The 27648-nt window shown below is 42.1% G+C and overlaps 2 protein-coding genes across 16 annotated transcripts in view; one reads left to right on the forward strand and one right to left on the reverse strand.

Annotated features, from left to right (window-relative positions):
• LOC142388636 (alpha-2-macroglobulin) overlaps positions 1-8288 on the forward strand; it is a 53492-nt gene extending 45204 nt beyond the window's left edge. For both annotated transcript variants that reach the window (XM_075474135.1, XM_075474136.1), the window contains exons 29-36: positions 3562-3758; positions 3839-4054; positions 5126-5244; positions 6090-6180; positions 6262-6330; positions 6462-6567; positions 6687-6728; positions 7724-8288. In XM_075474135.1, coding sequence (XP_075330250.1) covers positions 3562-3758; positions 3839-4054; positions 5126-5244; positions 6090-6180; positions 6262-6330; positions 6462-6567; positions 6687-6728; positions 7724-7746 — 863 coding nt within the window. In that variant the 3' untranslated portion in view covers positions 7747-8288. The remainder of the gene's footprint in view (positions 1-3561; positions 3759-3838; positions 4055-5125; positions 5245-6089; positions 6181-6261; positions 6331-6461; positions 6568-6686; positions 6729-7723) is intronic.
• Positions 7995-27648, reverse strand: part of phldb1b (pleckstrin homology-like domain, family B, member 1b) — a 127439-nt gene continuing 107785 nt past the window's right edge. For 12 of the 14 annotated variants that reach the window (XM_075474128.1, XM_075474123.1, XM_075474122.1 and 9 more), the window contains 10 exons: positions 27343-27504; positions 25532-25672; positions 23111-23227; positions 22916-23018; positions 20023-20365; positions 18986-19076; positions 17964-18110; positions 16364-16583; positions 13745-13830; positions 7995-11488 (listed from right to left, as the gene is read on the reverse strand). In XM_075474128.1, coding sequence (XP_075330243.1) covers positions 11348-11488; positions 13745-13830; positions 16364-16583; positions 17964-18110; positions 18986-19076; positions 20023-20365; positions 22916-23018; positions 23111-23227; positions 25532-25672; positions 27343-27504 — 1551 coding nt within the window. In that variant the 3' untranslated portion in view covers positions 7995-11347. The remainder of the gene's footprint in view (positions 11489-13744; positions 13831-16363; positions 16584-17963; positions 18111-18985; positions 19077-20022; positions 20366-22915; positions 23019-23110; positions 23228-25531; positions 25673-27342; positions 27505-27648) is intronic. The other 2 variants (XM_075474132.1, XM_075474133.1) reach the window with 2 other exon arrangements.

The raw sequence follows: 27648 nt of genomic DNA on the forward strand, positions 1-27648 counted from the left end.
GATATCACAAAGGCGTTCCTACAGATATCAATCGCAGAAAAGGACAGAGATGTGTTGAGGTTTCTGTGGCTCACTGGTTGCCCTGATGCTAAGAACACAAACCTGCGTGTGCTGAGAATGACTCGTGTGGTGTTTGGTGTCTCATCAAGTCCATTTTTGCTGGCAGCCACAATCAGAAATCACCTAGAAAAACACCAAACAAGTCACACACAGGTCATTAACACTCTGAAAGACTCTCTGTATGTTGATGACTTTATTGCCAGCTCAAGCAGTGTTGAAGAGGCTTACGCATTGACAACAAGTGCAAAGAAAATAATGTCTGACGCAAGCATGAACCTCTGTAAGTGGACTACAAATTCCCCTGAACTGAAGGCCAAGTGGCAGCAAAGTGACTTTGACTTCGCCATGGATCCTGATACAAGCGGCTGTGTGTTAAAGGTGCTAGGCCTTGTGTGGAGGCCAGAGACTGATGACTTTGTTTTTAACCTGAAGCACCTTATGGATATTTTTAAGGACAAGGAGAACACAAAGAGGAGTGTCCTGCGCTCTTCAGCTAAATTATTCGACCCTATGGGCTTTCTGACACCATTCACGATAAGAGTGAAATGTCTCTTCCAGGACATGTGGCAAAGAGGCATCAGCTGGGACGAGAAGCTGCCAGATGATCTTTCACAAGGCTGGCAGCAGTGGTGTATGGAACTACTTCAGCTCCATCACATTGTCATTCCCAGGTGGTATGGAACTGAGACACTGCAAAACAATCAAGTTCTTCATGTTTTCAGTGATGCAAGTGAAAAGGCATATGGTGCAGCAGCATATCTCCAAGGAAAGACAGCTGAGGGAGAGTCCATGACTAGACTGGTCATGTCCAAGTCCAGAGTTGCACCCATTAAGAAACTCACACTGCCACGCCTGGAACTAATGGGGGCTCTGATTGCTGCAAGAATGGCAAACAATCTGCTTCAAGCATTGGATATGCAGCCGAACCAAATCCGAATGTGGACAGACTCCATGATTGTGATTCACTGGATTTCCAGCTCACCACACAGATGGAAACAGTTTGTTGCCAACAGAGTGATGGAAATTCAGTCCCTGACCACACCAGAAACCTGGTCCCACTGTAGTGGAAAACTCAACCCAGCTGATCTCACTACAAGGGGCCAGTCAGTCACAAGGCTGAAGGAAGAGGAGCTTTGGTGGTCAGGGCCACAGTTTCTGAGTTCAGCAGTGCAGCAAGAGTTTCCTGACGAAGGGCTCTATGAAGAGGAGGTAAAGACTGAGCTTAGACCAAGTCATGTCACAGTCCAGCTCAACAGCATGGAACCAACATCAACAGATCCACTGTTAAAGCTGAAAAACTACAGCAAGTTAAAAACAGTTCTCAGAGTCACAGCATGGATTAAAAGATTCACACACAACTTACGTTCAAGTGAGAGGAAGCAAGGAGAGCTGACAGCCGAGGAGTTGGCTGAAGCTGAAAGATACTGGATTCTGGAAGCACAAAATCAAGGTTTCCAGAGGGAGAAATGTGAATTAAGAGCAGAAAAAGACATTCACAGAGGCTCGAGAATTAGAGACCTGAAGCCGTTTCTAGACGAGCACGGTTTGATCTGTCTGGGAGGAAGACTGCAACACTCAGACATGAGTTTCGGTGAGCGGCATCCATACATCCTGCCTTCAGACCACAGACTCTCTGAAATGTTGATCAGGCGCTGTCATGACCAAGTGATGCATTCAGGTATGAGAGATACTTTAATGCAACTAAGAGACAAATATTGGATTCCACGAGCCAGACAAATGACAAAGACAATAATTACAGCCTGCACTACTTGTAAAAGATTCAGAGTAAAGGCAATGCAGCAGACAACAGCACCCCTGCCAAGAGATCGGATTACAGAATCTCCTCCATTTGAGACTGTTGGGGTGGACTTTGCAGGCCCTCTGTATGTCAAGACTAAAAAAGACAAAGTGGAAAAGGCATATATAACACTTTTCACCTGTGCTGTGACACGTGCAGTCCACCTGGAGCTGGTGTCCGACATGTCGACAGAGACGTTCCTCCTGGCGTTCAAGAGATTCATATCCAGGCGAGGCCTCTGTAAGATTGTGTATTCAGATAATGCCCGAACCTTCAAACGAGCTGATCAAGACCTCAGAGAACTCTGGACGGCCATCAAGGAGCCTGAGCTCTTAAGGTATTTCACTGAAAAGGGAATCACATGGAAATATATTGCAGAACGAGCCGCCTGGTGGGGGGGGTTTTGGGAAAGACTGGTTAGATCAGTTAAGACATGTTTGAGGAAAGTGATGGGAAGGGCTTCACTGAGCTTTGAGGAGATGACATCTCTATTGGCAGAAGCAGAAGCAACAATAAACTCACGGCCACTCACCTTTGTCTATAATGAACCTGAAGAGCCTCAGCCCCTCACCCCAGCTCACTTTCTGATTGGAAGGAGACTCTGCTCCTTGCCACCCAAGCCTTTTCATGCTGCCAGTCACAAACCCCGTTCCAGTAGAGAGGAGCTAACACGGAGATGGAAATATCGCCAGCGCCTTCTCAACGACTTCTGGACCCGATGGAAAAGGGAGTACTTACTGGAGCTAAGATCTGCCCATACCAGTAAGAACTCACATTCTACCCTTCTCAAGGAGGGTGATCTGGTGCTCATTGGAGAGGACAGGACACCGCGCCAGATTTGGAAGACTGGGATAATCAGGGAACTCTTTCCAGGAAGAGATGGTCTTGTGAGATCTTGTGCTGTACGCACATCAGATGGGACAATATTAAGAAGACCAGTTCAACTGCTGTACCCCCTAGAGCTGACATGAAATGACATGACCTAGAGATGAACTGTCTTCATGGGGGGGAGGATGTTGTATCTTTAATCATTATTGTTCACATTCAGATTTAGTTTAGATATTGTATGGATAGTATTTAAAGAACGGTTGTTTCTAGACCTGATTGATTAGTTCTTGTATTTGGTGTTGCATGTTTGGACTACAAGGGGGCGTTTCTTTGTTTGTATGTCAGTTGAGAACAGCTGAAGGTTCGAATTTAGAACGAGAAATAGGAGTGAGGAAAAAACAACGTATATTTAGAGTTGACTGTTTGTCGTTATTTTATTTGTCCTGTAATAGTCTTTTATTTGGATCAGTAAAAAACCCTAAAAAGACACCGAGAAGTACTGCTTCGTTTGTACGAGAAGCTGCAGCTAAGTTCCCACAATTACTCTTACCTTCTCGGTCGACATAGCTTGCACCTTCTGACTCCTCGCCGGTTCGTCAACAAACGTGAAACGTGAAAGCGAAAGGGTGTTGTATTTACAACAGTGTAACCGTACATTACCTCCAAGCCTGTAGGGGGAGCTCCATAATGGGCTTTTTGAGAAGTTACATTGTATTGCTTTAACAGGGAGCCAATGAAGAGAAGCTAAAACTGGAGAAATATGATCTCTCCTGTTAGTTCTCATCAGAAATTTGAGTTTTGTTCTTTTAAACGAAGTTCACAAATGTAGTCTTTGCTAACGTCTCTATGGATTACTCCACTGTGGTGGCTGGCAGGAAGCACCCGCCACTGGAAGAGAGAGGGAGCTCCTGGGAAAGGCCTGGACTCTCTGGAGGTGGAGATGACCTCTTATGTTCTGCTGGGTCTGCTCCACGATCCGCCCATGCCAGCTTTTGCTTTGGGTTACTCCAGTGGCATCGTGCGCTGGCTCACTCAGCAGCAGAACCCGTACGGTGGCTTCTCCTCCACACAGGTAGCCCAGACCACATACAGGTTTAACATTTCTGGAGAAGCTCGTTCCGAAGCCACACATTTAACCAATGTCATCTACAGGACACTGTGGTGGCCCTCCAGGCCCTGGCCAAATATGGAGCTGCCACCTTTACACCAGAGGGCAGCACCACGGTGACGGTGACGTCTTTAGGAGGCCTGAACACGGAGTTTAGGGTGAATCAGGACAACAGGCTGCTGTACCAGGAGGAGAAGCTGAGCGAGATCCCCGGGGAGTACACCGTCTCCGCTCAAGGCCAGAGCTGCGTCCTGGCACAGGTATCCCTTCACGATCCCCAGAGCGATGACGGGGCGATGAGCAGGAATTTGCTAAATGAGCAGGAAAACACTGACATGAGCTTTATATTGATGTCTGCTCATGAGTTTCTCATGTTACCCAGCAGCAGAAAAAAAAGGCATGAAAAGTTTTCCCTGAAAGAAATTCTCATCCATTAATTCTGTCTCAATTATTCTTAGCTGCAACAGAACAAAAGCCAACATTTTTCTTTAAAAGCGCAGCTGTGTCTGAGAAAGGCTGCCTTTTTACTAAGAGTGCATTTTAAAAACTTTAAAGTAATAAGTAGGGCTGGGCAAGTTAATTCGTTATTATCGCGTTAACAAATGAATTATTTAACGCTGATAAATATTTATTTATTTATTTATTTTAAATTAAAAAAATAAAATAATTTTTAGGGCTTTTGTGCCTTTAATGGATAGGAAAGTTCAGAGAGACAGGAAGCAGGGGGCAGAGAGAGGGGGAACGACACCCAGCACAGGGCCGTCCGGTGCGGGACTCGAACCGTGGCCAGCTACAGCAAGGACTATAGCCTCTGTATATGGGGCGCCTGCTCAACCCACTACGCACATTTAAAATAAAGCTAAATGCTAAAAGCTATACACTACTTTTGAATTAATTTTTGGATTTTGCGTACAAATGCGATTAATCAGGGAAATCATGTGATTAATTAGATTAAAACTTTTAATCCTTGCCCAGCCCTCGTAATAAGAGCAGTAGGAAGATATTCAAAAGAGTCGAAAGGCTGGTTTAAAGCCACAGCTGCATCGCTATATCACTTTTTGAATTCACAACTTTGACTGAGCAGCATGTTCATGTGATGTTTTTCATGTTCTTCTGAAGTGGTTATTTTGATGTATTCCACAGAACTTCTTTTCAGTTAGTAAGTTTGAATTCAGCAAACCATACCGGACCACCACTGTCCTGCTAGTAGCCATAGCGCTGACTGTTAATGCTCTGCTGTGTTATACACAGAGGCCACAGACGACTGAGCCCGATCAACATCTGTGTGTACATCTGCTGTATGAAATGGGATGTTCAATGTGTCTCTGCAGATCTCCATGCATTTCAACATCCCCCCTCCTGCCGATTTCTCTTCCTTCAACATCTCTACAAGCACCATGGCTAAATGTAGCAGCAGCCGGCCACAGCTCATCCTCTTTGTGCACGTCAGGTAATCTGCGGTCGTGTACGACATATTAGATGTGAACTGACTGAAACGTAAAGTAAATTTAAGTAAAAGTCAATGATGTAGGGCTGGGCGAATTAACTCGTTATTATCGCGTTAACTTGTTAATTATTTAACGCCGATAAATATTTTATCGCGCATTAACGCAGGTTTTATTCTGTTACTTTCTGCTGCGGAACCATCAAACATGAAGAAGGGTATGGAACTTTTACTCGGCCATTTTCATTTTAAAGTTGGACATCACCGGTACAGGTGCTGTAGCTCACGTGTGAAGCTCACGGAGCTAACCGGCACTACTTCCTGTTTTACTTGTTTCAACATAAAAGCACGTATTTCAAAATGAATTTTTTTTTAAAACTCCTGTTTTTACAGCCAAGTTGAATTGTTTTCTCAGCGTAGTAGTTCCAGTCTAAAATATCACTTAAAGGCAAAACACACAACTGATAGCAGCAAGTCATTCAAGGAAACAGACAGTGGAGCGAGGCTTCTACATAAAAACTACAGAAAGATGCTGATGTTAAAAGTGTGTTTGCACAACAAATGTTATGGCACTTTCATTCATATGGCAGCACATTTAAAATAAAGCTAAATGCTAAAACCTATACACTACTTTTGAATTCATTTTTGGATTTTGCGTACAAATGCGATTAATCGTGATTAATCAGGGAAATCATGTGATTAATTAGATTAAAAATTTTAATCGTTGCCCAGCCCTAGAATAAAACAAATTCTCAAGATTTAGAATATTGTCGTGCAGTTTGCGTTGAAAAAGCAGCCCTGCTGGAGCTGCTGCAAAGCGTGAGCGCTGCTGTGGTGTTTGACTCTTACAGGTATCAGGGCAGGAGAGAGGAAACCAACATGGTTATTATCAACATCAAACTACTGTCTGGACACGTTCTGGATCAGAGCTCCCTGAAGCCGGTCAGTTCATTATACTGATTAAACTCTCTATGCTTTCACATTTGGAAAGAACATGTGCTGATTTGCTGTGTGTCGTCATAGTTACAGAACAACAGCTCTGTGAAACGGGTCGATGTGGATGAAGGCTTCATTAACATCTACTTGGATGAGGTGGGAAGCACTGAGGGTGTGTGTGTGTGTGTGTGTGTGTGTGAAATGGGATGCATCTAGATGGAATGTTGCTATTCACACGATTCCATCTGCAAAAAGAAAAAGTGATTAAACTCGTGTTTTTCCTGCAGCTGAAGAGGGATGAAACTCGGATCTACAGTGTGACTCTGGAGGACGATCAGCGGGTCAGAAACCTGAAACCAGCTGTAGTTAAAGTCTACGACTACTACCAGACAAGTAATGGCCTCCTCTGATGTCCACTTACATCTTTACAAGTAGAAGGAGCCTGCCTCCATCACACCAGCCCTCCTGATTTTTAACCTGGATGCACTTGTGTTTTTCCGCTTGTATTTCAGGTGATGAGGCGGTCACTGAGTACACGTCCCCCTGTGCAGAGAGTACGTACAGCTCTGAAGCTTCACACTGATCCCTCTCATTTTCCTCTTGTGCTCCATCCAATGTAGTACAATCTCACAGGCTTCTATTGGTCGATATCTGTCAAAGTGAAACACTAATATAACAGGAAAAAGTATAAATCATTTTTCTTTAAATTTAACCCTCCTGTTGTCTTGCGGGTCAAAAGTGAGCCACTACCATGTTTAGCTGTAGAAAAAATACCTTAAACTATCTTTTTCCAACTTGAAATGATTATGACTTTACCTAAAGGGACCCCATCATTAGAAAAAGTCAGACTTTATTTTTGTTTATGTTTCCATGTGGGCTGTACACCACTAGGGCACAAAGATTGTCTTTTGGGTCATTTTTGACCCGTGAATTATAAAAACATTTAAAGACCAGAAACAAGTTCAGTTTTTTTCCCTTTCAATATAATTAATTTAGAAGTAATTACTTCACATTTATATAATAGCAATAATAAACCTTTATTATGTAAAAGACAACTGAGAAAACAAGAAAACTGTTGGTCCAACTGACAGTTGGTTTGTGGTTTAAAAAAAAAAGGTGTAATCTTGAAAACTGGTGATTGTCTTTTTGTATTGTGTAACAAAAAATAAATGATAAAAATTATTAAATTGAGTTGAATACATAAATAACAGGTGGTTTCATCATACAAAATAGATTTGGGATTTAAAATTCAATTAAGTTGCTTTATTTTGGGGCTTTGGTAGGGCGGGTCAGTTTTGACCCATAGGACAAAGGGGACTAAACAGAGTGTTAAGACCTTACAAGGGTTAGGAACTTTAAAGTTGGAGTATTTTAAACTGCAATTAAATGTATCTAAAGTCTGCAATATTTTCAGTGCTCTCCTAAAAATAGCACTGTTGGAATACTTCATCTTTTGCTCTGAGTTCAAACTGGTTACGTGTTGCAAGCCCATTATCTGTGCAGACGGCGAATGTAAATGTGTTGGAAAATGAAAGTGTTTTCTCTGCAGATGACACCACCAACCAGCTGTGAAATCACTACCTGCAAAGCCGTGCTGGGACTCGTTGCAGTTGTGGGAGAAATCAGTCAAACGAGGAAAGTTGTAGGTGTGCGTTGGTGTTCTTTTTAAACTTCTGTTTTGCTGTGTTATATTGTGGGTTATAAGTTTTTATTTTTTCCCCTTAAGTTTTTCATGGTTTTGGTTCATCTATCTCACATGTTAAGCTGGTTTCTGTCCATCACATTGCATGTAGTGTAGTGTTTGAGGAAAGCAGCCGAGACTCTGATAGTTGTTTTTAATAGATTTGACAAAAAAAATCCATATTATTCATACATGAACATGAGAAATACAGGGTACCAATTACACAGTATGGTCCGTGTACTGATTGTGAATCCGTTTCTTTGAAAAAAAACAAACTACAGGCTCTCGGGGTTGCTAGGTGATTTATTCTGTGTGCATGTGCACCTACAAATGTGTTCTGTTGTACCAGTAAAAAATAAAAAAGGTAGATTGATATGTCACTACTGTACAATTTTAAATCTAACTGCAATAAAAGTTCTACAATGACAAAATAAGTAAAAATTGTTCTTTTCATACAATACCGTTACATTTCAACATTTTCTTTCATTCAGGCATTTTCTTTAAACTTTAGATTTTCTTCTTTTCAACATATCACTGTAATCACTACACCGCCTACTACTAACAGCCATTATTTAACAGCCCTGCCAGCGTCGAAGAGTTTGGAACAATAAAGGCAAGGAGGGCAAATTATATTAAAGTCATTTCACTAGTCTATTTCACTTTTCTAGAAGTAAACATGTCACCATCTCAGGCACCACAACCATAAATATCATTGCTGTACTGAAACATGAAACTCAACAGCAGTTCCGTGTACTCCATAAATCGCACTGTAGTTTGTCCTCTTTTCTCACACACACAAAAAAAAAGAAACTGACAAAAAACAACACATTGATGATCAACATCTTACAACAGAATGACCCTCATGCATGAAGGCCTCAGGTCACAGTGGGGACACAAAGCAGGATGTCACTGATCAGGAGTCAGTTCATTATTATCGTAGATGTATTATTTAATTTTTTTTTTTTAGATTCAAGGTTTGATAACCATTAGAAATCTGCCAACCTTATTTTACTGCAATATTCAATATAGCCAGGCCGGGCTTTAACTGCAATTAATTCACTCTTTAACATCAAATAAGGGACATTTTACCATTTTAGTCGGTGCAGCTTTAAATGCTACTTCAGCAAATTGGACTTTAAAGGGTCAGATGAAAAAAAAAAAGTGTCTTCTTACTTTTTCTTGAGAAATTCTTCTAATTTTACATTACACAATTAAATTGTCCATCATTAGGAAGGCAAGTGCCCATAACCATAAAACAAAAGCCATTTATAAAAGGGTAAAAGCCAAAATAACAAAAATGACATTGAGGTAGTTTTTCCTTAAATTTTGGTAGTGATGCCCTCCCAACAGCCAAACGAGACAAAAATACAACCATCTCTTGTACCTTTCTTGGTGAAATTTCCCTTTAAGATTCATTTAGAGTTCAGCAGTGACCACACTGATCCCCACTGTGCCCAGAGCCTTTGGTTTAACAGCCTGTAATGTCGCTTCCGGCAAGTGTCTCCCCAGCTCCACAGAAAACTGTGCGACAGCTCAGAAACGCCAAGTAAAACGCATTTCTGTGATTGTAGCCGAGTGAGGCTGCGATGCACGTGGCATCCATGACGAGACACGGTCAAGGCACGGTTCTGAATTGCATTAGTCTTTTGTGTTGATCCCGTGGTTGCTGCTGGCTGCTTCTCAGCAGTGAAGTCAAATCCTCAAGTTAGCTAAAGGCTACTTGGCAAATAGATGAATTTAATTTGTTCATGTGCACAAACATGCACATCAGTTTGCAGCCTCAGTTGGCAACATGGCAGCCTCATACAGCGAGACATTTATGCTCAACTGTTCACGAGAACACTGAGAATATGGCAACTCTGGTGAAACCAATTTACAGGTTTTTTTTTTGGAAGTTAGCCTCTGAGTATTTTGTGTTCTCAAGTTGATGTGATGAATTGACCACTGGTGACTTCAAATCCTTTTTGAGTCTTGCTTGTTTAGCCTGGCTTAAAACTGAAAAGGAAAATATTCTTCAAAATTAAAAAAAAAAAAAAAAAAAAAAAAGTCCCACTCCAAAGTTGTCATAAGTGAAAAAGAAACTTCTTTGATTTGGTTTGATATTTTGAGCACTTTTGTGTCATTTGAGCAGTGAAGCCAATTTATTACTGAACGCTCAAAATGAATCTTCAACCACAAATACATTGGCATAAATCCGATAGATAGGTCAGAGCCATTCTGCGTTGCTAAGCTAACCACCTTTAAACTAAGCCACAAGCTTAAAAAAAAAAAAAAAAAAAAAAAAAAAGCTGGGAGGCAGCCCGGCGAGCACAAAGGCTGGTCAGTCATTCGCTGCCGGGCACAAAGCTCCTGTTGTTGAAATGAACTCTTCACATTCAGACTTAAAAGACGACCAATTCAATAAAAGATTAAATGGATGAAAATACAAGCTTTCTGTTTGACTAAAAAAAAATGGAACTGAGGTCCTTAAGCACCTGTTAACCCCAGCACACAGGCCAGACGGGACATTTTCTCCACTGCATCCATCTTTATGCTCGACTAAACTCGTTCTTTTCTGACTTTACCTATATATGTGCTGTGAGTGTGGGGGGGTTTCAGTCTCATCAGCTTTGAACCATATGAGTGCATTCCACAAGTATTTTACTTTTATGTGTTTAATAGAGCCCCTATTGAGCGTAATTGGAACTAAATATGATTAATGAGCAGCCTCTGGACTCTTTAACTGAGAGCTGCAGTGAACTCCTGAGAGGCAAAGTCCAACAGTATTCCTCTTCTAACTTTGGTAAGTCAGTGTGAAGAAGCAAGCAGTGGGATGAGTTTCTGGGTGCTGTTTGATGTGCAACGCTGAGGCGAGGCGGCTGTTGTGACCTTGGAGAGTGCAGTAATCTACCGTGTTTCACTGTTAAAGATGAACGTGCTGGACTCGGACATCCTCTTCGGTCCCTGCTGACGGCCTCAATTCTAACATTCCTCACAAATCAATTCATACTCTTGGATACAGTTAGTTTTTTTTTCCAAATATATTCTTTCATAATCACAGCCTTTGATTGAAGATTCATTGAAACCATTCATGTCTACACTCAAGCACGACTGTGATGGAAAACTCGAGAAAAGAAACATTGGCATCATGTCATTTGGCAATTTTCTCTGAAAGTAAAAAGGAAATAAAGGAAACAAATAATACAAAATGTTCAAGAGTAACAACTAGATCTCCATTTGGCAATATAGAAAGGCTTTGAAAAGTCTTTGACAGTTATACATTTTGGTTTTATATACAGAAGTGTGTGTATGTGTGTCCATCAAAGACTCCCTTTTTTTTCATCCAAACAGAATCACAGAGAATGTGAGGATGGAAACATCTGCACAGTGAAATCAAGGTGTGAGACTAAAAACAAAACGTAACAAGGCGTGGTGTCCGTGCTGGACCAGAACAGGAAGTAGAGATGTGTGATGCGAGTCCCTGCCGAAGCCACTGGCTTGTAAGCCGTGCTCTCAGTTCATGAACTGTGTGTATCCCTCGGCTCCAGTGACGATCACGTCCATCCAGATCCTCATGGCTTCCGCAGAGGGCGCCACCATGTAGTAAAGGCGGTCGTGGGTCTTCACGCAGAAGGTCAGTGACGGGTTGGGGCTCTGGAGGACAGATTGACAAAAGCACCGTCAGACTGTTGGACAAATTCTGTGTCACCGAGTCATGAAAGTTTAGAGTTGAGCCCTTCCCAAAGTGCAGTGCACGTTTCCTGTAGCAGAATCCCAACTGCACTTCTGAGAAAAGGGGGACATCAAACTCAACAGTGTGGTGGGAACGTGTGAGTAGAATCCCCACCGTCGTGTCTCAGTGGGTCACAACGACCGTGTTAATATGAAAACAGAACTCCCAGATAATGCAGCTTTTTTTTTAAAGTTAAGTTCTTCAACACGGCCCGGGAGCTTAGCTGAAGTTTCCATCTTTACTTTCTGCTCTGCTTTAAGCTAGTTAGCTTACCAAACAGCACACGAGAAAAGTACACAGCAAGCTGGAGGAGACATGGGCTGTTCGAAACCGCATACTACATACTGATCGATCAGACAGTATCCAGGGTGTTTACCCACAATGCATTTTGCTCCTGCCCGAGCCGAAATCAGCCGGCCTGAAGCTGATTTCTCTTAAGCTCTGAACTCTGTAAACTTTAGCAACATTTGAAACATTTTCAGGCGAGAAAGTAGTCGTTTAGATCCCCAACGGGTTGAAAATCTGACAAAATACCGGCTGTTTACAATTTTGTTCCCACAAATTCAGCGCTACTAAAGCTAGCCGCAATGAGCAAAGCACTTCCGGTTATTTTCACAAAAATAAAATACCCGTTGCCTTTTATCATAGGGAAAGCCATTACGATACAATTGGTGCTTTTGTTTTGAAAACAGGAAGTGAACCTTTCCTCGTTGTAGCTAGCTTGAAACGATCGGCGAAGTCACGTTACGTTGCATCCTGGGTAGTTTGAGTATGAGTAGTAACCTCATGATGCATACCCAACATTTCGGAGAATCTAGTATGCATCCGGGAACTTCTCCACTTACTCAAACTCGCTTACTAACTCAAAAAGTTAGTAGGAGTAGTATGAGTAGTAGCAGAAGTATGCGGTTTGGAACACAGCCAAACAGCAACGGTTTTCTAATGTTCTGTTATGTTGAAGCTTGTTGTAGTGCCCCCTAGAGGTCAGAATTCTCACAAACGTGCCATGAAAAAAAAGTGTAGTGAACCAAAACAAAGATGCAGATTGACAATCTGACAAAACAGTACTTTATATAATATATGAATTAACATTAAAAAAAGAAAAGAAACTTAAAATCAACTTAATACGTCTTTGTCGCGGCCCTGCGATGGACTGGCGGCCTGTCCAGGGTGTACCCCGCCTCTCGCCCATTGACTGCTGGGATAGGCTCCAGCCCGCCTGCGACCCGATCGACGGATTCAGCGGTATAGAAAATGGATGGATGGATAGATGGACGTCTTTGTCGCTAGTTTTCCTTCTGAAAGTGTAGCTCTGGAGGAGCTCGGTGGAAATGTGTCATCCTAACATCTGCATCACATCTCCTTCACTAAAACATGATGCCTCCATCTCTGCTAAGTGCACCCGACTTTAAAGTTTTCCTCTGGGTCACACAACATTGAGAGTGACAAGTAAAAATCAAAGTTCCAGAGTTGATCAGAGCCACGCAGTTAGTGTGGTGCACTGCGACAGAGTATCAGACGCACACAAAGATGATGATGGCGAGACAGCGGCTCAGCTTTACGTTGAAAATGGAAAGATGAGTAACGGGCATCCTTAACTCTTAAGAATAGAGATGTGGCCGAATACTACAAACGATACTTAAAGGACAAAGTGAAACAGACAGGAAGTTTTGTTCTTCCTTCTCAGCCTTTTAAAAGCACCGTAAGCATATAAACTTTATTTTGTGTTGGTGCACAGATGCATGAATGAGGAAGCTGTTGATTTGTCACCACTCCACTGGTTTATACTGGGACAGACAGAGAGGGGCAACGAGCAGGATTAGCAATTCAAGTTGTAAACTGACAAGCGTCACACTCTGTACTTCCAAAAGGATTTCAGGCTTCGGGTCTCTCACTAGATCTAAACCACAGGCAGAAACCCTTCGTCTTCTATGTGGCACAAACAGTTTGGGCACACCGAGCTCAGTCAGGGGTAGATGGCTGAACACACACCATCAATACACACACCGGTCATATTCAAGTTGAAAAATCCCCTCTGTGACAACGGCCGGCCAAAACAAAAGCACAAACAGAGAGACGCGAAGCAAAGCACAGAATGAGCCCAACATGGCCGAGGTGGAGGAGAACATGGGATGGTGGGAACAGTGGGGAGTGAACGAGAGGAAGGAGTCCGTTACCTTTGTGGCACTGCGGAGGTGATCGTAATAGACCTCTTCTATTGCCTGGAAGTAGATCACACCCTTCAGCTTGGTCTCATGTTTGTCTGCAGGGAGGAAATCAACATTTGTTGGTCAAAGACTGAAATATCCAACAACAGACCTGATGGAGAAGCCAAAGGCGCTGCTGTTTCGTGCCACCTGGAATAAAGACGGTGCGAACCCGTGATAAAGAAAAAAAAAAAACTGCAACCAAACTTTGATATGACCAATTCATGGTCTGTGATGATGGATGGGAAAAGACGAGCGCAGCAGTTTTTTTTCTGTTTTTAAAGCATGGTGCTTCTCATTGTATTTTCAGACTTGACTGCATTCTTACACTACACTGCTACATCATTGCAGTTTGTTTCATCACCCACTGCAGAACTGCAGTAAGGAACCAGTGGGGAACTCAACACCCCTCTCTACCTCCAGGCACAAACACTCCACCAGCCAACTTAAGAGCAGTAGGTAGAATTGCTGCGCTTCATTTCGAGGAACAACACTTTCCTTTTAACGCGCGGCTATTAACTGCTAATGACCTCTTTAGCATTCAAAGATTTGCATCTCATTTGACTGCATCTAAATGAAGACAATTCTGGTCGTGGCGGATTAACAGGAATTAGCGGCACTCGTGACTCGGGCTCGTCACCTCTCGTTACTCTGTTCAAGGTCAGGAGACGAGGCCGAGTGCTGCATCTCAATAGAGCTCCTCAAAGAGCGCGGCACCGGGTGCATTTCAACCCCTGCCAAAGTAATCTCAGTACGCCTGCGTGCCTGGCTCGCTTTCAACAAGGTACACTTTAAGCAGCTTTGAGTGGAACCTTCTGAGGACTTCAAAGGCTCGACAGCGAAGAAGTGCCCCACAGCTCCAGGCTCCATATCAAATCACACAACCCTGTGTGTCTCCATACAACGTGTCATTCTGCTCAAGGTCTGGAGGACACATCTTCTCCCTGCCACTCATCCACAGCACGTTTCTGACACTTCACAACTCACAGGCTCTCTGTTCTGTTGTTTCTCCATGTGGTGCCTTTCAACACTCATTACATATTACAACACATCGGTTTTGCGTTTGAATGCGACGGTAAAATAAACCAGTATTTGTCCGTCCAGGCGGGGTTAAACCTACGGCTTTCGATGTCAATTTTCTATTTTGGGGTGGAAAAAGACGCTAATTCTACTTGTACAACTTCAAAACACAACACCGTGCTGCATTATGGGATTAATGTTGCTAGGTAACCCAGTGTTGCATTCATAGTCCGTGCTACTGTAGGAATTTATTCCATCAATGTAGAAATGTCTGAAGGCTTCAAATTTCTATCAGAACGATATGCTGAGCCACATGGAAGTTGGTTCGGGGCCATTTGAAGAGGCCTGCGTTACATGCCTGCGTTACAGGCCATGCTATGCGTTCCCTGCAAAGAGGAAGAAGGCTTTTGGTAACGTGTGTGGACAGTGTTGATGCACAGAGTGGCAGACGCCGAAAATGAGCAAACGCAGCAAAGCGAAAGTAATAAGAGGAAGAGACAGAAGATGTTGAAGGTGTAGGATCATTCATTTAATCATTTATATTTATAATTGGGCTTTAATTAAGGAAAAGTTTGTTTGTTTTTGATTACTTGATCAATGGATGGAATATTCGATAGAATACTCTATTACCAAAATATTCCACAGCTGCAGCCCTAGTGAACTTTCATGTGCAACTCACAGAGGCAAAATAGTCCGAGTCATTTTACTTTAAGTACATTTCACTGTAATAATGAGCTCAGAAATGTGGGTACACCAGCTGATACGAGCCCATCGAATCTTTTCCCATGTCTGGGCAGGTTTGCCCTCAGTGTGTACAGGGCTACAACAAACACAGACCCGGAGTTACATAATCTGTTTCTGTAAATAAAAAGTATGCTGTGAGCACTCTTGCATTATCCTCAGTGAAAATGAGCATGTGCCCCAGGTGTGGTGTTCCCATGAATGCTGACTGGAGCTGGAGCAAATAAATACCCACCAGTCATTTGATGCAGGGGTGAACCCTGATTGAAAACCTTCCCACTGTACTCCAAATCCAGATGTTGGCAGTTCTTTTGGACACAGTTTATAAAGGCTTAAAAGGGACTCAAAGCAAGACTTGGTAAACCAATGTTCTACCATACACTGCTGGTGGAAACTTGGCATTCTTTTGTGGCACAGTTTGTGTAACTAAAGTTGCAAAGAAGCATAAACTGACCACTGACCAGTTATTGCTATCAGATTTTTTTTATCTTAACTAAAGAAAAGAAGAAAAAAATGTCCTAATATAAGTCTTTCCCTGTCTGAGAGACAACAGGGGCACACAGCACATGTGATGCTGCCTGCTGCTGTCCACCATTGGCTGCCACTACTTTAGGCTGAAATCAACCCAATCACCTCTACATTTTTAACTGACAATAACGAGAGAAAAAAAAAAAAAAAAAAACAGGAGCGCCATCCAGACAAGTCCAACTTACTGTAACTTTGTTTAACATAGCAGTTATGTTAGCCAAACCACGAGCTTAGAGATGCAAACTCAGATGTTGTTTTTCTGAAACACAAACACTTAAGAACAAGAGTTGTGTATCTTACCAACATAGTAAGAGAAAGTCCGTTTGAGGCGGTCGAAGACAAACCAGCGTTTCTTCCAGGACTTGATCTTGCCTCCCATCTTCACCAGGTACCCCTTACACATCTTCTCAGTGAGGATGACGTGAAAGCATGTGTCTACACTGTGGCCCGACGACTCGACATGCGAGCGCAGGTCGAACTCCTCTTTCCTGATCGGCAAATAGCGAGTCATAGGACGGGCCTGGATGGACAAAATACAGGGGAGTGAACATCCACTGTGGTACAGAGGGGAGGGTTATACATACAAAAACATTACACGGTTTGTCAGCTGACAAATTAAATATTTCACAACTGAATATAGCCACATACAGGACTGGTTGTAGATACTGTATTCAACAATGTTCAACAATACGACAGTTTACATTGTGATGGTAACGCTTTAATTAGTATCAGCTAGGGCTGGGCAAGTTATCGCGTTAATGCGTTAATTATTTAACGCCAACAAATATTTTATCGCGCATTAAGGCATTTTTATTTTTAAATTTTAAAAAAATCTTTTTTTTTTTAAATTTAAATAAAAATAAAAAAAACATTTTGGGGGGCTTTTGTGCCTTTAATGGATAGGAAAGTTCAGAGAGACAGGAAGCAGGGGCCAGAGAGAGGGGGAACGACACGCAGCACAGGGCCGTCCGATGCGGGACTCGAACCGTAATCATAATTAATTGTAATTGGACTTTATTATCTAAGTGCCTTGAGATGACATTTGTTGTATTTGGCACTATATAAATAAAAATGAATTGAATTGAACCTGGGCCAGCTGCAGCGAGGACTATAGCCTCTGTACATGGGGCGCCTGCTCAACCCACTACGCCACAAACCACCCCTGTTTTATCATTTGTTTTATTTTGTAAAAGTCTGCTGCTCACAGGCTTTTATTTTGTAAAAGTCTGTTGCTGTCTGCAGTGGAACCGGAAAAGAAAGTAATCGGCGGATCCACCAAACATGGAGAAGGGTACGGAACTTTTACTCGGCCATTTTCATTTTAAAGTTCTTCCAGACGGCGGAGTCGACAGAACCAAAGTCATCTGTAAACACTGCCAAGTTGAATTGTCTTCTCAGCGTAGTAGTTCCAGTCTAAAATATCACTTAAAGGCAAAACACACAAGTGATAGCAGCAAGTCATTCAAGGAAACAGACAGTGGAGCGAGGCTTCTACAGAAAAACTACAGAAAGATGCTGATGTTAAAAGTGTGTTTGCACAACAAATGTTATGGCACTTTCATTCATATGGCAGCACATTTAAAATAAAACTAAATGCTTAAAGCTATACACTACTTTTGGATTCATTTTTGGATTTTGCGTAAAAATGCGATTAATCGTGATTAATCAGGGAAATCATGTGATTAATTAGATTAAACATTTTAATCGTTGCCCAGCCCTCGTAATAAGAGTAGAGGAAGATATTCAAAAGAGTCGAAAGGCTGGTTTAAAGCCACAGCGGCATCGGTATATCACTCAACTTTGACTGAATTTTAATCATTGCCCAGCACATATCTGCCATGCATAAAGTAATCTTAATCCATTCCATAATGAAGACTTAATCATGTCTCACTTCACAAACCTGAGAGAAGTTCTTGGACCTCATCTTGACTTCCTTCTCCACGAGCTGCTGCCGGTGGAAAGTTTCATCCTGCAGTCTTTTCTCTGCATCCTCCCTCCGCCTCCTCTCCTCCTCCAGCATCTGATGGCGAGCCAGGCTCTCGCGTTCCTGGGGGACGATCGCGTTCATTTAATATTTTTTTGATCTATGAAACGGCTTCGAAGCGCACCCGTGTTCTTTTTCCCAGCTCTCCATTCATATATTTATGTACATTCTTCCACAAACTCACACTTCTGGACACAGCAGCTCTGCAACAGTGGTCAATTTTTAAACAGAAAGCTTTTTCTTATATAAGTATCAATCAGCTTAGTCGACGACAATAGACCAGTGACATGAAGTGTCTTTCAGTGGTAAGATGTTGGCTTCTAGTTTTTTTCTTTATCATCTGTCTGTATATTTATATGGACATCAAGAGACAGAAAAATACAAGAAAATGTTCTGAAAAATGCAAACAGTTATACTGGCGTTATATAAACATACTGAACTTAATTGGACTGTATTAAATTGGACTATACTTTTACCGTATAAAATGAATTATTATTACTATTATTATTGTTGTTCTTATTATACTTATTAAATGAGTATACAAATACTCAGTTTAAATATGGCCTAAACAATGATGCTCATTTGTACACATTTCTTTAGTGTTTCAGTCCTCGGACTTTTAGGTGAAAAAGGGTCGTCTCTGTAACAACCTCACAGACGGCAACAATAGAGATGTGAGAGAAGAAAGTGAATTGAATCATCATTAATGACCTTTTGTATATCCGACCGAGCTTCTCCATCAGAGCACAAAAAGGTAAAGACATTTTGAAGGTCAATAAAAAATGGATAACTGTCGAATGACTTTTATTTTTGTAATTCATGTTCAGCTCAAAGGTATCGATGAGAGCTCGGCACAGACTCATTAGTCATCGAGGATGGATTCGGGATAACTGGCTTCTCATGCCAAAGCCCCCCTTCCCTTTGAAGTTTGAGCTCACCCGTGATTCGATAAGTCTGGCTTTCTCCAGTTGCGCCTCCTTCAGCATTTTCTCCATCTCCTCAATCTTCAGCACGTCCGCTGCTCCAACACTGATGCCAAGCACAGCAACACGGTTATCACACACAGTTCACCGTTTCATAGCGTGAGCGGCAACTCTAACAGTGCGTCAGTCTGTGTGTTAAAGCATCTAAAAAAACAGAAGAGTCTTTTTCCAACACAATCTTATCAACATAAAACAAAAAAAATCTTAACAACAGTGACACGCAGCAATAAATGTGAGCTTTCATCTTTCTCCCCCTCTGCACTGTTCATAACAGCACACATCCTATCCCGAGCCCCACTAAGCCTGAGAGCTGTGGGATGTATTTAAACATGGCTGCTCTACAGAGCACACACCCTGGCCACAGTAACCAAAGATCACCTGTACTCTATGGGACTGTCTTAATACTTTTTCTTCTCTTTTTTGTTTATAGTTGCCATTGCAATTTAGTGATTTATTGTAATTTATTTCTTGATTCATTGCTTGCTTATTGATTTGTGTGATGTTGTTTTAAATTCTTTTTTTCTCTCATTAATCCATTTGTTGTTTTATCCTGATAAGATTAATTTTGTTTATTTATCTTAAATGGTGAGGTTCTCGATAAGCCCTCCCAGGGTTTCTAACCTCTCCAGCACTGATTCATTGCAGCTTATCATTTATTATCTATTGTATATATATATATATTTATTTATTTTATCCTATATCTTTCTTTTATGTGATATACTCTTGTTTGTAATGTTTTATTAAAGTGCAAACAAACAATAATAATAAACAGATGGCCTTCAAATCAACTGACCTGTGGACAAATGCTTTAAACTCACGGCAAATCTGAAGATAAACTGTGTGTGTGCCACTTTTGATTGAGTACATCTTATTCTAATACTTCATACATTAAATGGATCGTGATATTTTTGGCTCTTCTTCTCGGATAGTGAAGATCACATTCAAACAGTGTAATCCCTCATCAGAAAGTTTTACTCGTGTGTCATACACACCCGAACATGTTGTCAGGTGAGCAGGCCGAATTGTTTCCAGTGGACACGCTGGTGTCCATGCTGTCGGAGCTCTCCAGGCTCAGGGTGTCGTAGGGCTGCTCTCCTGCAGACGGAGGCTGGTGGTGCAGGATGGAGTGGTGAACCAGTGGAGGGGAGCCTACAAAGCCGTGGCTCAACATGGGGCTGTAAGCCATGACGGGGGAGTAGGAGAGCGACGAGGAGGACGAAGTCATGAGGAGGGTCTGAGAGCCGTGCAGCGCCTCCCACTGGCACTGGGCCTCCGCCGCCGCTCGCTGCTTGAGCTCCGCCAGACGACGGCGCTGCTCTTCGATCACCTGCTGACCTGTCGGCAGGAGGACCAGATCTGATCAGTGGATTTGTTCTGGCTTGGATCTCAAGTGGATGATGGAACAATAAGTGAACTATCACCCTGCAAGCTAGGCCATGAACAAATGAGCAGGTCTGATCGTCTTCCATCCAAAACAACAGGCCAGCTGTGGAGACTTACTCCATGTGAACCAGCACAAACCCACAACCTACGAGACCATAACCATGCATCACACATAGTATGTGCTCAGTATTAGAAGCCCAAAATGCCTTTTAGTCCCACCAAGTAGGAAGAAAAAGTTCTATATCGATCCAACTTCTCCCATTTCAAATCTCCGTTGCCATGCAGCTGATGATGGGCAGAAACATCTGGAAGGAGCTCAGCTCCGAAGCAGGAGCTCGCTTATTTCAGAACATGCAAGATTTATTCTCCAGCAGGAGCAGGTTCATGCAAGATTGATGGAAGAAGAAAAAGTATTCAATATTAGAGACATAGAAAAGATGAAAGGAAATTTGGGGGAGAGAAGAGTTAATGACACCAGAGAGGAAAGAGAGGGGTGAAGGTTGGGTGAAGACCAGGTCTGAAATGAACAGCAGTCAAGCGTTGGATTTTGGTAAATGTTAGCTTTGATGGATAAATCAACAGAAGTAAACTGTCAAACTAGATAATGTCTTGGATGAGACTTTTTTTTTTTTCTTCAAGTTCCTCTCAGTCTTTGTTGTCTGCTGATTGGCTGCCGGAAGCTGTATGCAAATCTAAATCTCTATTTCTATCTAGTCTGGATGGTTTACAACCCACATGCTACCATAAAGGTGCTGAAATTAAATAAAACAAGTGCATGTATTTGTTTATAGGGACACAAGATTGCTCCTAACGACTCCGTTTGTAGGAGCAACAGTTTGTTTCAGACGCTGCCTGTGATTTTTAAAGAGACGGCAGATGGATGGACTCCACTGAACAGAAATGAAGAAGTAGTCAGAGAGCATCCCCTCCTGGACACGTTGATCCATCTACCTGCTGAGCCTCCCTCTCTGGCGTTCTGACTGCAGGTCTGGGACTCTTCAGTACAGTAGTGCAGGACGGGCCGAGCCGCAGACAGACACAGAAGGACAGACGTGAGAAAACTGCAGACGCGCACAAATGTGACCACCTCTGGTTTCCAAAGCCAGCATCCGTGGGAGACTTCCAGCGGAGCAACGTGTAAAGCACAGACTGCTTTGCTCTGATCCACTTAGTCAAACAGCACTAAGGCACACTGATGCCATCTATGGACACACGGCTCAGTGAGGAACAGCCGGCAACACTTCACACTGAAGATGTGAGTGTATAAAGGGGACACCCAAAAGTTTTTCATTTAATCTGCGAAACTCAAACAGCCAACACCAATTCAAAGAGGTTTTCATTAGTTGTGCTGCACTTATTTTGAAACCAATTTGTGGTGGACTTTTTCCGTTTCACTGCATTTCTAATCAAAATGAGTTTTTCTTTTTTCTGTTTCCATCCATCTTTCAAGCACACAACCATTATTTTGTTCAGTGAATATCTCAGAATTCAGCTCATAAATCACAGTAACACCGCCTCCAGTTTTAAAGTGGCACTATGCAACTTTCAGTAATACGGGGTTTGTTTACCATGCAATACACACCCCAAAGCTGTAGGGGGAGCTCCGTAGAAAATAAGGCGACAGTCTAGCCATATTATATATTACTACTCTAGAAGCTAACCACATTCAATTTAGCCGTCGACAGCTAATGGAGAGGGGGTGTGTCTTATCAGGCTCCCTGGCTCGGCTCAGAGCCCTTTAGACCTGCCGTGAAGCAGTAGTTCTCGGCTCTCGTGTGTCGCGAGACTTCCAGAGGTAAACAAAGCATGCGGCGCCACAGGCAAAGTTGCAAGCGCTGTTTCGGGCTAGGGCCACCAGATGGAGATGGAAATGTCACCGTTTTCATCAGAACGGGTCAGCCAAGCTATCTGATGATTGCCAAGCAATTTTATGACCATGAAAAAGTTGCATAGTAAGCATCAAATACTATTTTTTTCTGTCTTTATCCATTTGTTAGAAACATTTGCTTTTTGGAGGAAATTCTGTATTTTTAAGTTCAGCGATTTTTCAAGCATTGAATAAATTTAATATCGACATTTTTGTTCATTTCCTTCTTCCATCTGACAACTTCAGACTCCGTGTAAAATGTTCTGATCATTGTACTCATGTCCCTTCTTCCTCTGTGTGTGGAATCTGTGTGGACAGAGCACTTTCTGCTGTTGGGATTTATCCAGACTGTCCCCATAGGAGACTCATTTGGTGCTTTATTCAGATCCCATTCAATAGAAATGCTGACACAGGTAAAAAGGGTTAGGAATTTCCACAACATGTTAAACATTATCGTTTTTTACTGAATCTCTGCAATGACTTAGTTTCTTTTATACAGTTTAGATCAGACAAAAGGAATCATTCATTTTTTTCATGTCTCACTCTGGCCTGCTGATAAGGCCTGCTGTATTTCAAAATGTTTCTGTTCAGTCTGACTGGAGTCCTAAGATAAAACAGCACACCCGCACAGTTACCTTTCTGCTGAAGAGCGAGTTGTCTCTTGGTCTCGATATCTTGGAGGGTTGCAGCCAGGTTCCTGGGCAGACTCCCAGTGCTGCTGACGGCCAGCAGGGGGCTCTGCTGGGGCAGATCAAATATTTGAAGATTTGACTCTTAAAAAGGTTGAAAACCTCATCACTGCTCCTGCTGAAATGGACCTGGTGGTCTACCTTGGAGCTTGTGTTGCGTCCCAGTGTTGCGGCTCCGTGCTGGAGAGGCGACACGGAGCCCGACTTAGACTGATGGTGTGAGGGGCCGGGATCGCTGTCCAGTTTAGAGCGGAACACCTGAGGCAGGAACATACAGAGAAGAACAAAGACATACATAATGAATAACTAGATGCACAGACAATATATGTTAGATCACAAACCCATGTAATGGCAGATGGAGGACTTTAGAATCATGTTAGAACTACAACTGAAATCCACAAGACAAGCACATGCTAATGATGTCAAATTAAGGCTTTTCTTTCAGGAAAAACTTGAAAGAGTCTTGAGACATCACATGATTTAGAATGTAGTTAGACACACCCACACACAAACTTGTTTTTCTATCTTTGCGTTGATTCACTATTGGCACAATGCATTCTCTTGCCCCTTACCTTCAACCCCAAGCATTACAGCTGAATAACACTAACCCTAACCACAACCCAATTCTAACCCCAAACCTAAAACCACCCCAAAATTTAAACATGTGGGGACATCATTTGGTCTCCACAAAACACTTTAGACCCCATAAGTGTAATGAACTCCTTGTTTTATACAAAAGGAACTAAAATACTCAAATTAAAAATCTGCAACATACAGCTGTGAGCTGCAAAATCTCTTCAAATGACAATGTTTGTTTTTATTTGGAATTAAGATAAAACTTCTAACAGGTTTTCTGTTCAGAGTTGTCTGATAGCTAAAGTGAAGTCATTTCTTTTACTGCAACTCTAATCCTTCAACCCTACGACTGTGTTGTGAGAGCATCTTGATCAGCTGCATCGCTGTGTGGTACGGCAGTGCCGCTGTCATGGACCGCTAACGCCTGCAGAGAGGATCCTCAGGACTCCACTCCCCTCTCTGCAGAGCATCTACAACCGCAGAGTCCACAGGAGAGCTGCCTCCATCATCAAAGACCCCACCCACCCACAACATGGACTGTTCACACTTCTCCCCTCAGGCCGGAGGTACAGAAGTGTGAAATGCAGGACCACCAGGCTCAAGAACTCTTTTTGTCCCCACTGACATCAGACTCCATAACAGCTAATAAATTCCGAACTACTACATGTCTGCATGTGTACTACCAACTGTTTACATTTGATTTGCACTATTCAATATATATATATATATATATATATATATATATATATATATATATAATTTTTCTCGTTTATTTGTATTGTATTTAATATTTTCACTACTTTGACTGGCATTCTTGCAGACAGCAAAGTAAGTACTGGGCATATAGCAATAAAACTTTGAATCTTGAATAATAAAGTGTGTTATTCATATCATCATTATATATATATATATATATATATATATATATATATATAGACATACATACACACACACACACACATTAGGGCTGGGAGAGTTAACTCGTTATTATCACGTTAACTCGTTAATTATTTAACGCTGCAATATTTTATCACGCATTAACGCAGGTTTTATTTAATTATTTTATTTCTTATTTATTTATTTTTTTTAATTTAAAAATATTATTTTTGGGGGGCTTTTATGCCTTTAATGGATAGGGAAGTTCAAAAAGAGACAGGAAGCAGGGGGCAAAGAGAGGGGGAACGACACGCAGCACAGGGCCGTCCGATGCGGGACTCGAAACGGGGCCAGCTGCAGCGAGGACTATAGCCTCTGTACATGGGGCGCCTGCTCAACCCACTACGCCACAAACCACCCGTTTTATTATTTATTTTATTATTGTAAAAGTCTGCTGCTCACAGGCTTTTATTGTTGTAAAAGTCTGTTGCTGTCTGCTGCGGAACCGGAAAAAAGAAAGTAATCGGCGGATCCACCAAACATGGAGAAGGGTACGGAACTTTTACTCGGCCATTTTCATTTTAAAGTTCTTCCAGACGGCGTAGTCGACAGAACCAAAGTCATCTGTAAACACTGCCAAGTTGAATTGTCTTCTCAGCGTAGTAGTTCCAGTCTAAAATATCACTTAAAGGCAAAACACACAACTGATAGCAGCAAGTCATTCAAGGAAACAGACAGTGGAGCGAGGCTTCTACATAAAAACTACAGAAAGATGCTGATGTTAAAAGTGTGTTTGCACAACAAATGTTATGGCACTTTCATTCATATGGCAGCACATTTAAAATAAAACTAAATGCTAAAAGCTATACACTACTTTTGGATTTCTTTTTGGATTGTGCGTACAAATGCGATTAATCGTGATTAATCAGGGAAATCATGTGATTAATTAGATTAAACATTTTAATCGTTGCCCAGCCCTAATATATATATCTATATGCTTAAAAGCACACTCATTAAACTCTTTTCCTTAAAGTGAGTCGGCAGCAGGTTGAAGACTGGCAGAAAAAAGACAGCACACAAGAACAGCGAAGAGAAGAAAAGAGCCTCTACCTGCAGCACAGGCCTGCGGCCTGACAGCGACTTGGCTGGCAGAGGGGGAGGATAGACCTGGCTAGGGCCAGCCATCAGCTCCTGGTACCACTGCTCTAAATCTAGCTTGGGAAGGTGAGGCTTGTTGGTCTCAGACTGGTGCTGGAGAGCACAAAGAGGAGCGGCAGACAGAGAGAACAAAGGGAAAGATGGAAATGAAGGGAGAGAATGGGAAGGAGAATGAGAAGACAAAGGAAATTAGAAAGTATTCAAAGACAGCAGAGGGAGAACCGTTTGTTTCATATACCCTCAAAAGATGTAATTAAGTTTTACTTTGAAAGTGATTCCTAACTGTTTAACACTTTACTTTTGTCGCTGCATTATGCTTTTTAGCCTCCAGCTTCTAGATCTCTTCTGTGGTTGAAGTTGCTGCTGCAATGACCCAGTTTTAAAGATGAACTTCAAATTCTCTTTTTTTAAGTCTCAAACTAACCTGCTGTTGCACAACGAGTTTAAATCTAAGGAATAAAATTTGTTTCACATATAGGTGATCAATTTCCGACCTTCCACGCAAACACCAGATTGATGTTTGGGTTTTTTTTAGCCCCTTTTATTGCCGAAGGTTTGAAACGTAAAGTCTGCCTTGTTGCAGCTTCGAAATGACCCACTGAGAACAGCAGACTGATTAAATACAGTTATGTTGCTAATGTGATATGTATTAACTATAATCTTCAGTGTTTTTCCATTACTTTAAGTTCCCTTGATGGAGATAAAACTGATATCTTCAAATTCACTTTTAGCATGGAAACAGTAAAAGCACAAAAGATAAGAGGCCACTCCATTAAGTGTTGATTGTAAATCCAGGAAACAGCAGCAATAATGCACAAAAAGGATCAAAAGCGTGAATGTGGGTTATGTGGAATGTGGAAAGAATATATATATGCAGGAATTTAGGCACTAGCGGATACAGAATCCAATCTTTCATTTGTTAAATGTAACATCTGACACACTGTAAACACACCGTTGGCAGATCAGTTGAAACACGACTACTAGAATTCTGAAAGGGTTAAGTGCAATGACTGCAGCAGCGTCCCACATTTCTGCTACATAACGCTCAGCAGGCACGGTGCATAAAAACACATTCACACTTAAAAGTGCCCTTTAAGTCATCTGAATGCTTGCTAAATACAGACGATCCCAAAGTGTGTCGTCATCGTATTGTGCTCTGACAAAAAGGTTGGTGAGAGAAGAGGAGGAGCTGCTCACAGTGGGAACTGTGACAACAAATGCTTGTTACAGATGAAGCGGCTCCAGAGAGACGCTAGAAAACAAGCAAAAATAAATCAATGTTGAGAAAAGCATTTTGCCTTCACTTTGCAAACATAATGTTCCCATTATGAATGTGTTATGTTGCTGCTCGTTAGCTCGTCAGCAGTCTGTTGATTTTGGTTTTACACGATCTGCTGAAATAGGACAGATATCCAATTTGTAGGACGAACTGTAAAAAGGATTAGGATTAGTTGCACAGACAGTGTATTGTATTCTGATTAGGCATCCATGTCCCTGATATTTGAATGTCCACATGACTGTTTGGGACAGTGCACTGGTCTCATTACAGAAATGAAGCATTTCTAAAATGATTAACAGGACTGGAGAGCTGTCAAAATGCTGCAGCAACTTGTGTTTTCGTTGTTTCTTGAATCCTAATTTCACTGAACCACGCCTCTGAATTATTCAAACAAAAGAAGAAAAGCAGGCAGGTAAGTCTTGGATCACAAACTGGAGTTTTTGGGACATCTGGCAGGAGAAGGAGGGAAGAAGGACACACACACCTCCACAGACAGAGAGAGGGAGGAGCCATGCGGAGAGGGGAGGCAGGAAAAGGTGGGGTCTACTGCTCCAAGCTGCAGGGGCTGACGAAGCGGGGAGGTAGGGGATGACTCCACCTTTGGCATCCCATACATCTGATTTAACTGGCCGACTGTCACATACTCCTTCCCAGAGGAAAGACACAAAGACAGGAGGAGAAGGGTTTGGAGGTTTGGAGATAAGAAGAAGAGAGGAGCAGAAAAACACATCAGTGAGACGAGCAGCAGGAGGGGAACAACAACACTTAGACCTTCTGGAAGGTCTGAAAG

Source organism: Odontesthes bonariensis, chromosome 9 (genome assembly GCF_027942865.1).
Source record: "Odontesthes bonariensis isolate fOdoBon6 chromosome 9, fOdoBon6.hap1, whole genome shotgun sequence".
NCBI lineage: Eukaryota > Metazoa > Chordata > Actinopteri > Atheriniformes > Atherinopsidae > Odontesthes > Odontesthes bonariensis.